General features: G+C 42.0%; 1 protein-coding gene across 1 annotated transcript; it reads right to left on the minus strand.

Annotated features, from left to right (window-relative positions):
• Positions 1–9,243: 9,243 nt before the first annotated feature.
• Positions 9,244–10,834, minus strand: LOC147327805 (uncharacterized). Its single transcript, XM_086297594.1, has 3 exons — positions 10,085–10,834; positions 9,522–9,903; positions 9,244–9,413 (listed from the first exon to the last, which is right to left on the minus strand). Exons 1-3 carry the CDS (start codon positions 10,832–10,834, stop codon positions 9,259–9,261), a joined length of 1,287 nt encoding a protein of 428 aa, XP_086153720.1. The 3' UTR covers positions 9,244–9,258.
• Between the last annotated feature and the right edge of the window lie 297 nt (positions 10,835–11,131).

Raw genomic sequence — 11,131 nt, forward strand, 5'->3', positions numbered from 1 at the left:
ATAGTTGGTGAGATGAATCCTTTGATCTACACCAAATTCTGACCGTACCATCTGAATGTCACAGCACAAGTCAAGACGCATCAGACCAGGCAATGGTTTTACAATCTTCTAATGTCCAATTTTGCAGAGGCCATGCAAATTGTAGTCTAGATTTCCTGCTCTCACTTGACAGTAGCAGCACCTGCTGTCATTTTCAGACACACTGAGAACGATCACTCACTGGATATTTTCTCTTTTATGGATCATTGTCTGCAGCAGTTTCAGTCCAGCTCATCTGACACCAAGAACAATGCTACGTTTAAAGTTACTTCAATCACCTTTCCTCCCAGTTCTGAAGCTCAGTTTGAACTTCAGCAGGTTGCCATCACCATATCTACATGTTTAAGTGCAATGAGTCACTACCATTATGAGTGGCTATATCAGGTTGAGCCAAAAGGTGGACCAAAAAACCAGACTCAAAAGAACAATGTTTGAGTTAATGTAACCTTTATTTACAGAGACAGTGCTAAATAACAAAACAGGAAAGGCTTTCACTGTGAAATCTGAAACAGACCAAAGGAGCTGCGATTTCAGACTGAGACACAATTGGAAGGAGAGGTGAGTCGGTGGAAACAGACGCTGGAGAAAGGTTAAATGAATGCAAGGAATGCAGACAGTAAGTATCGCACAGAGGCCAGTAAGTGTTACCACATAGGTAGTAAAATAATCTGTCACCCAGCTCCACCCCAGACACACCTGCTCGCAAAAAACAAAACATGAAACAAGATACAACACAAAACCAGAGCTAGTCTACCCATACCCTAACAGGCTGTCCATTAGTATTTGTGTTAACAAGCAGGTGTAAGTAATCAACTGGTTATTGAGTGTCTCATAGGTTGCTCACTCTGAGCTAGAAAAGATTCCAGTGATCTGCCTCATTCTCAAGAATCAGTTTAAAATTTTGTCTTTGCACCGTAGTCTAGTTGTTGAAGTTAAAAAATATCAGTGAAAATGAGTACTTAAAGTTTACATTTTCTTACACACTGACTTTCAAACACCCCCAGAGATTAACCTCATTCAGAAAAGCTTACACAGCTGCACTAGAGAAATGTCAGACAACAGGCAAGGTTTGAGATAGGCACCAGGTTGTGAACTTGCCAGGCCTGAACTAGGAGTTATGTGACAAATTATGAGCCTGGAGACCTAGCATCGCCTGACTGGAACTCCGGCCAGTGAAGATTAACTTGATAAATCTGTGAGTGTTCTCCTGTGGTTTGATCTAAGATGTTTGCAATATCAGAATGTTCCGTGCAAAATCCTTTTGTGTGGCAGGGCAAGGAGTATTGTGAGATATTTTGAGTTGTCAAACAAAGCTGTGACTAATAGGTTAAATAATGGCTTCATTCCATTCCCTGTGCCCCTGCAGTCACAAGAACTAATGGATAAAACACTGTTAAGGGGAAATTTTAAGTTTGTTTATCTGTATGCAGACAGTCAAAAATTCAAGTGATTCTCTGGATACTGTTGGAAAAAGTGCTTGGATCTACTGATTAACTCTTAAGCAATGTTTAGCTTAAGTTGTATTCTCTTGAGGAGCCTCTTAAACACTTAATTAGAGCCTAGGAATGTGAATAAAAGACTTCTTTGTGAGTTAAGTCTTGCGTGAGATGAGGAAACTCAACAGTGTAATAAAGTTCAATCGGTAATGTAGTTACTGTCGCGGGGAGTACATGTTAAGGTTTGCAGTTATGTAAAGACGTATACAAAGATTAGAAAAGTTAGCTGTTTTATTGTGAACCAAGAAATATAACCAAAAATAAAATAAAAGAATGGGCTAATTTGTGGTTGTTATTTCTTATAAACACAGTTAAATTGTATCTTTTTCCTAATCCTCTGTCAATTATCTACCATGCAAGACATGTATTTATATAGCTGTTATTCATGACCCAATTTTAACTATTTATTTCAACAGAAGAGACACATTAGACAGAATGCATTACATTTGTGAATAAAATTATCTTGTGGTTTTTCTGGCAGAAATAAAAGAGCAAATTCAGAGAGCAGTTCTTTCACATATACAGATTAGTGTTTATTTATGCTTCTCTTTATTTTGAAAGTAGATACAAGCTGCAAGGTTTCAATATGATGGCGTATCATGCCACTTAATGGAACGCTACCATCATTCTTTCCTACTGTGATTTTTTTTAGGTTTATCTGCATGCGATACAATGAGGACAGTAAATGTTTGGACTGTGACATAATTTTCATAATTTTTCATGCAATTAAAGTTCAGGTTCTCCTATGAACTCATTAATTCATTCAATAGCAACTGCATCCATGTTTTATTTTAGGTTCTCTTTTAGAGAGCTCAAATATAATTGGACAAATAAAAAAAATCAAATAACATTAACTTTCAATAATTTTCTAAAAATCCTATAGACAATAGTGATTGAGATAAAAATTAATTACATTTTAATCTCAATCACAATTTTGGCTTCCCACTAATCGGCATGATCGAGCAAGATTTAATTTTACATACAATTCCATTATGTAAAAAGCAAAGAAAAAGCAAATCAAGCACCTGACGTACCTGCACGAACCCATCAGAGCTGTGAGCTACACCATGCAGCTCGAAGTTTCCTGGACTAGTCTGGATGAATAACGCTACGTTAAAACACAGATATACAATGAAAATCAAATGTCTGGCACGATGAAGAGCATGTTCCTAGAAGTGGATCGTCATTTGTTGTTTGTAAATTCTTTGGGTTTACCGCAACTGATGTTAACCAAGAACAAATCAAATGTGAAGAGTGTTGCAGAATTGTGTCTGCATTGCAAGGCAACACAAATAATTTATTCAACCGCTTGAAAAGACATGACAAACTCCAGTATAATTAATGAATGAAGGCCAGGAAAAACAATGCAATGGTAGCTAGCATGAACTGTCCTAACATCAGCTCAGATGCCCATAAAAGGCGACCCTGTACAGCGCATCATCATATTTCATTTGGCCAATGGTATGTGGCCATTAAACACAGCAAGTAACAAATGTTTTGGAGAATAGTCAAAATATATATAAATATTAAAAAAAAAAATCCCAAGCGCCCTCCAGGTGGTCTTTATCCTTTGAGCTCGGGTCCTCTACCAAAGGCCTGAGAGCTTTAGGGTTCTGTGTAGTATCTTTGTTGTTCCATGAACTGCGCTCTTCTGAACAGCTTCTGCTGGAGCCACTCACCCAGTTTGAGGGTCACTGCCCCAAGTGCTACAATTCACACAGAAACCATCGTTGCCTTAACCCATTTTCTCTAGCTCCTCTCTCAACCCTTGGTTTTCTCAAGCTTCTCTTGTTTCTTCTTCCTCATGTGGTTGTACAGCTCCATCTATCACTGTAGCCTTATATGTACAGAGGTTAGCAGTTGGATATTGTGCAAAAGAAATGGTATTTATGTACAGTATGGAGTGCATAATGTCGAAGTTCCAGTAAGTGAAGGTGAGATGTCTATGAAGTGTTCAGCAGTCTGATGGCCTGATGAAAAAAGCTGCCTCTCAGTCTGCTGGTTCGGGACCAGATACTGCAGTACCTCCTGCCTGATGGAAGTAGTTTGAACAGTTTATAGTAGTATAGTAATTTGAACAGTTTATGTCTGGGGTGACTGGAGTCTTTGATGATCCTTATTTTATAATTTTATTGATTCTAATCTTGACCATAAGCATGCAGCCCTATCTGGAACTCATGTACATGCTGCTTGTTTGTTGACTTCATGGAGTGTAAAAGGTTGAGGATATGTAGATACAGGGTGCCAGTAGGATTTCTGCTGGCCTCCCTTCTGTGTCCAGAAAGCAAAACATGAAGTCCACAGAGTGAAGTGAAACTAAATCCATGGGACAGGTTTAGAGGAACTGAATGAAACACTTAGGGAAGACAGCACTATTTATATACAAGAGTAAAGTGGAGGGTAAAGAGCAACAGCTGAGGATGTTCAAGGCAATGAGACACAAGTGAGGGGAAGTAATACTAAAAGCAAGACATAGGATACAAATTACTACCAAAATAAAACAGGAAGTAAGAACTACCATGGGAAATGTAGACACATAAATAAACTGACCATAAGGAAATTGATACAGAAGAATGAGACAGCAAACACTGATGGAATTCAACTCTATAACTATGTTAAATTATACAAAGTGCTTAAAAAATACTCAAGAATAAATATAGATCAAAATTCAATCAATAACAGAATCAAGAACAACTAAGATAAAATAGAAAATAGAGTAAGAATAAATACATACAAACACAAAAAAACCTAGGATCATGACAATATTTAAATTTTTCTTCTTTTGTTTTATTCCTGTCATGCTGTTACAGGTCAGTTTTAGGACAAAGCCTAATATAGCCTGCCTTTTTTGAAGCAGGCGAATGATTTGCACAGTGAGTTGTGATGGGCCCTCTCTATTTACTCTTGTGAATTCCTCTCTTTATGGTAGGATAATAATATGCCTACTTCATGGAAAGTGTTCTGTACTTTACTGCCAGGTCTGAAGATGTTTTTCCTTTCCATAAGGATCCCGCAATCATCCACCAATTTTGTCTTCTCATTATTGCCGTGCAGGCCTTTTTACATTTCAGCATTTTCTTTGTGTGTGTGTGTGTGTGTGTGTGTGTGTGTGTGTGTGTGTGTGTGTGTGTGTGTGTGTGTGTGGTCAGAGTGTGACCCGATACAACTAATGTTGTTGCTCTCTCTCTATTGAATATGTTTTCTTTTGGCAGTCTACTGACGCGCTTTCTTCTCTGCATGTTGTGGATTCTTACAGGGGACTTTTGAATGCAATTTTGCATTGGAAGCAACTTCAGACCTTTGACTTGCTTCATCCACTGGAAAAAGATAAATTAGTTAAGAATTATTAGTGCTTAAAAAAGCCCTGCAAAGGCTGCATAAAAACAATGACAACAATTCAATTTAATTTGCAATTCAATTTTATTTATACAGCGCCAAATCACAACAACAGCCTCTTCAAGGCACTTTATATTGTAAGGTAGACCCTACAATACATGCAGAGAAAAACCCAACAATCATATGACCCCCTATGAGCAAGCACTTTGGCGACAGTGGGAAGGGAAAACTCCCTTTAAACAGGAAGAAACCTCTGGCAGAACCAGGCTAAGGGAGGGGCGGCCATCTGCCATGATCGGTTGGGGTAAGAGAAGGAAGACGGGACAAAAGACAGCCATGGGACAACACAAACAAGTTCAAGTTTCATGATTCAAGAAAATGGTCAATTCGGTGGGCATTAAGTCAGAACAATTCACAACACAGGAAGCTGTAATTAAGCTCTAATTAATAAACAGAAATCCTTCCAAACCTGGTCAACTGGTATGGTTCTGTAAGTCTGATTAGGTGAGGGGAATTCTAGCAGAAAGCAGCTTGTAATGCACCTCCAACTGTCTCACAGAAAATCCTGACTGGCAGCTGAGATTATATTTTCTGCATCTGCAAGTCTTCTAGGGTCTGCAATGAATAATATGGAGTGTGGAGAGATTATGACCATGCAGTGTTTAAAGCTTTGAAGTACTGACATTACTTTGAGTTTGATTCCGCAAAGAAAACTCTGTTTTCATGGATTCCTGGATGTTAAACTTAATTGTTACACCTCGTAAAGCAACTACGCTGATCATTTCATTAAAGATGAAAGAACTTAGACAGTTTTTACCTCTCAGTGACCTCTCAGTTACCTCTCAGTGACGAACAAACGCAGTGTTCGTTTGACTTTGGGACCGGAGAGAGTTTTGGACCCAGAGTACTCCACGAGGCTCCTGACTACGGTAGCCGTAATGCTCCGACAATCCATCAAGCGGTGCGGCTTCATAGCTTACCAAAGTTGTACTACAACATTTGAGCGCGGTGTACCACATAAAATCCATTCGAGGTCTGTAAGCACAACCAGAATTCATACATAAGGTGCACCGGATTATAAGGTGCACTGTCGATTTTTGAGAAAATTAAAGGATTTTAAGTGTGCCTTATAGTGCGGAAAATACGGTATATTGTTGTGCCACTTAGGTTCTTTAATCAGGGGTAGGCAGGATGTAGTGCAGTTTTTTTAACCATTCAGTAGGTTATATCACCACCTCAATGACATGATTGATCTCCATCCTTTGTAGTTCCTCTTCTACTTTCAGCAGCATGGAATAAGGCACCAGGTGGGCAGTGCCGTGCTCCCCGTAAGGCTGCTAATATACACTTGTCTTGATATACACCTCACACGCCTCATCAGATTCATCTTAACTGACAGGAAATGGCTGAATAGGTTGTTGACTTTGTGTTCATGGACTACAAAGTCTTTAAAAGGATAGTCTTTGCCCCTGTATCATATTGTGACAATAAAAGAGCTGAGACACAACAGCTCCCCTCCTGATGGAGGTCAGATGGTTTTAATTGTCCTTCTCAAAGAGACATGACTCCATTCTCCTGTTGGCAACTTTATTACCCTCTTTTGAGTTTTGGAGTTTAATGAAGCATAGCATCCCATAGCTAACACGTTCTCTCATCTCACACTGCTCATATTCGTTTCTACTCCTCACATTTTCACTCATGCTCACTCGTGACATCACAAGCCAGTCTGAACTTGAACCTTTTGGGGATAGTATAACTAGAATAACTCACAGAAAATGTCCAAAACAAAAATACAATTAGAATACTCCTTTCTGAAATCTCAAATCTTTTCCACGGATTAATGAAATGCAAATAATTTCAAACATTTCAATTCAATTCAATTCAATTTTATTTTATTTATATAGCGCCAAATCACAACATAAGTCGCCTCAAGGCGCTTCATAGATGCAGAGAAAAACCCAACAATCATATGACCCCCTATGAGCAAGCACTTTGGCAACAGTGGGAAGGAAATTTCTAGATCACAACACCATCAGCCCCTGTGTTGATCTTAAATTCTACTGGGATGGAATCTACATTTAGTTGCACAGTCCATGCTTCATTTCTCTCATTCACATCAAACACCAAACCCACAAATTATGAGGTCTGCCCACCCTTCTCAGTCTCAGTGGCCTCATTCACTGACCTGCTTTTACGACACACTGTGGCTCAGGGTCCCATTTTGAGACAATTGTCATATGAAGCTTTCACTTCAGGGCGATCAAAACCGGTTCTGAAGCAGGTGAAAACCTGGCCAGCAGGAGCCATCTCTGCTCTTCAGGACTGCTTCGAGAGCACTGAGTGGAACATGTTTAGGGAGGCTGCAACTTACGGCGACTTCACTGACTTGGAGGAGTACACGTCATCAGTGTCCAGCTACATCAACAAGTGCACCGATGACGTCACTGTCTCCAAGACCATCATCTCACGACCCAACCAGAAACCGTGGATTACTGCCCCCCTCACTGGATCCACTTCAATTTGCATACCGCCATAACCGCTCAACGGACGACGCCATCTCCACTGCACTCCATCTTGCCCTGACACACTTGGACAAGAAGGACTCACACGTCCGAATGCTGTACATAGATTTCAGCTCAGCATTCAACACGATCATCCCCCAACAACTGATCGGAAAGCTGAGCCTGTTGGGCCTGAACACCTCCCTCTGCAACTGGATCCTGGACTTTCTGACCGGAAGGCCTCAGTCAGTATGGATCGGGAACTGCACCTCCAGCACCACCACACTGAGCACTGGGGCCCCACAAGGCTGTGTGCTCAGTCCTCTGCTGTTCACACTGCTGACTCATGACTGTGTAGCAACACCCAGTTCAAATCACATCATTAAGTTTGCTGATGACACGACCGTGGTGGGTCTCATTAGCAAGAACGACGAGTCAGCGTACAGAGAGGAAGTGCAGAGACTAACGGACTGGTGTAAAGACAACAACCTGTCTCTGAATGTTGACAAGACAAAAGAGATGGTTGTTGACTTTAGGAGGACACGAGGCGACCACTCACCGCTGAGCATCAACGGCTCCTCTGTGGAGATCGTCGACAGCACCAAATTCCTGGGCGTCCACCTGGAGAAGGACCTCGGCTGGTCCCTCAACACCAGCTCCCTGCACAAGAAAGCCCAACAACGTCTCTTCTTTCTGAGAAGACTGAGAAAGGCCCGGCTTCCACCACCGATCCTGACCACCTTCTATAGAGGAACTATCGAGAGCATCCTGAGCGGCTGCATCACTGTCTGGTTTGGGAACTGTGCCATATCGGACCACAAGACCCTACAGCGGATAGTGGGAACAGCAGAGAAGATCATCGGGGTCTCTTTCCCCTCTATTGAGGACATCTACACCACACGCTGCATTCGCAAAGCCACCAGCACTGTGGCTGATCGGACACACCCCTCTCACACACTCTTCACACTCCTGCCATCTGGAAAAAGGTACCGAAGCATTCGGGCACACACATCCAGACTGTGCAACAGCTTTTTTCCACAAGCCATCCGTCTCCTCAGCAAAAAGGGACTGACTGATAAACACACACACACACACACACACACACACACACACACACACACACACACACACACACACACACACACACACACACACATTATCACTCAGGTTAACTCAACTACCTCAAAACATTGAGACTGGACTGACTAATCAACACAAGCGCAAACACACTGACCTACACCACCAAACCATCGTACACACCAACCTGTAAATGCTCTTTTGCACAATATTATTACTGGACTTTTTGCACTAACTTCTGTACTTCCTAATTTTTGCTGCTACACTAAGGAATGTTTACTGTTCCTCCACTACCTCAACTCATCATCACAAAACCTTATTACAGTTTTTGCCCACTGCTTGAACACATTTTGCAAAACTCCGCTCTCTGTGCCAAAACTGTACACACAAGTACACATGACACAACACTGGGAAATATACCATTCACATCTGTGCCAAATTGAAACTCTACTCCCAAAACCTAAACTCTGCTGTCAAAACCTGACATTCCTTTGTCAAAATGTAACTCTGTTGACAAAATGACACATACTTGCATCATATGCAAACACTGACAGATCAGGGGGAACACACTAGTCTTCTTTATATAAAACACTGCAGTCCTTGATTTCCATTGTTTATTCAGAAGGCACATTTACAGGAGACACATTTTCAAACAACCAAAAACGCAAATAGACCTACTCAATATTGTACATTGCAGTACCATGAATTCAGATAAAGCAAAAAAAAAAAACAACAACACAATAATACTGCATTAGAAAAAACACTATACTGTAAACACAAAAAACCATGACAATTGTGCATAAGTGGGCTCATGGATCCCGCCGTCTGTTGGGGTCTGGCCACAGGACCTCATCGACATCGCAAGCAATGTCTTCTCTCGCTAGGCACCGGGGAAAATATCCTCTTGCATGTCGAAACCATCCATGGATTGCTGTCACCTGAATGTCGCCGCAGGCCTGTTCCATTGCCTGCAGAAGAGGCATGCGGGCATGTGGTTGGCGGTCATATACTCGCCATCTCCAAGCCGAAAAAAATTCCTCTATAGGGTTCAAAAATGGTGAGTAAGGGGGCAAGTATACCACTTCAAATTGATTGTGGTTGGAGAACCAGGCCTGGACCAGAGCAGCCCGATGGAAACTGACATTATCCCATATCACCACAAACCTGGGCTGATCTGGTCTGTTCTGTACAACTATATCATGGAGAGCATCTAGAAATGTGAGTATGTGTTGGCTATTGTATGGACCTAGTATTGCATGATGGTGCAGAAGCCCTCGAAGGCATATGGCGGCACATAATGTGATGTTTCCCCCGCGCTGCCCTGGGACGTGCACAATTGCCCTTTGGCCAATTACATTACGACCCCGTCGTCTTGTTTTGCTCAGGTCGAATCCAGCTTCATCAATGAAAATGTATTCATGAGGCTGTGCAGCTCCATCCATGGCCAAGATTCTCTGAAAAAAAGGGGAACATATCACTGTACTACAGTGCTACACATACAGCACCCTCACCCCATCACACAGGTACCTGTGTAGCTCTCAGAATAGATCCATGTGGTACTGATATGGTACATATTCAGCTGCTACTGGACTTCACCAATACTCTATTGTAAATGTAAGGGACAGTTACACGTACCCGTACATATTCAGCTCGAAGTCCTTTGACCCTGTCACTGTTCCTCTCGAATGGGACTCTGTAGAGCTGCTTCATGGTGATGCTGTGTTTACCCAAGATGCGTCTGATGGTGGTGATGCTCACATGGTCTATGTTGCTGAACACTCGCCTGCCTGCAAGTATTTTCCGTCGTAGCTGGTGGAGACGGATGGCATTGTCTGCCCTCACTAGGTCCACAACGGCAAGTTCCTGCTGTTGTGTGAACAGGCGTTGGCGTCCTCCCCCAGAAGGTCTTCGAGTCATTCTGGAGAAATACAACCACATATTGTCATTGGTTTGCTTATTTTTCTTACAGTACTTTACTGTATGTACTGTGTCATCCACTGTACAACACTGTACTTCAATATAAGGAATCAGCCACTTTGGCTGCAAAAGGAGCATTAGCACCCCGTACACTTGATATGGTAATGGTATATACTGTAGAACAGTGCTATAAAACCATCTGAGTAGAGCAGAAGGTAGAGAGGTGAAGACAGACCTGTTTTCTAGTCGGAATGTTCGTATTACAGATGCCACTGTGAAGCGGCTTAGATGTGGGTGGACTCTCTGCCCAGCTTCCCTCATAGCCAGGCCATGGTTGATGACATGGTCCACCAAAGTTGCTCTTATTTCATCAGAAATATGGGTCCGTGCATGGCCTCTTCGGCCTCCTCCTCCTCTTCCTCCTCCTCCTCTACCTCTTCCTCTTCCTCTTGTTCTCCCTCCATCCATGCTTGCAAAGTTCTTGAAATGGCTACGCTGAGGGCTTTTTGTAGTTGGCTAATTGGTGTTCGGTTTTGCAAGTAAGTGCCTTCAGGTGTGTATTTGAGCGGTTGCAATTACCCGATGTGTTTTGTATTTTGGATACATGTGTTTTCCGAATGGCACCCTGAAATTTCATTTTGTGAGCGAAGTGTCTTATGTATGAAATGGAGTGTAGCATGCAGGACCATGTGTGTTGCATAAAGGAGTAGGTGTGTTGCATAATTGGAACTGGGGTGCAAAGCAGCGCTTTTGTTTAAGGTAGGG

The sequence above is a fragment of the Aulonocara sp. 'chitande type north' Nkhata Bay genome, linkage group LG6 (genome assembly GCF_057382095.1).
Source record: "Aulonocara sp. 'chitande type north' Nkhata Bay isolate Kocher_YH1m ecotype deep benthic linkage group LG6, A_spYH_male_GT1.1, whole genome shotgun sequence".
NCBI classification, from domain to species: domain Eukaryota; kingdom Metazoa; phylum Chordata; class Actinopteri; order Cichliformes; family Cichlidae; genus Aulonocara; species Aulonocara sp. 'chitande type north' Nkhata Bay.

Coding starts and splice junctions, on each gene's coding strand:
- LOC147327805 (XM_086297594.1), bottom strand. CDS start 10,834: ATGGATGGAGGGAGAACAAGAGGAAGAGGAAGAGGTAGAGGAGGAGGA. Junction 9,904..10,084: donor TTCGAGCTGAATATGTACGG/GTACGTGTAACT, acceptor CCTTTTTTTCAG/AGAATCTTGGCCATGGATGG. Junction 9,414..9,521: donor TCAATTTGAAGTGGTATACT/TGCCCCCTTACT, acceptor TTCTGCAGGCAA/TGGAACAGGCCTGCGGCGAC.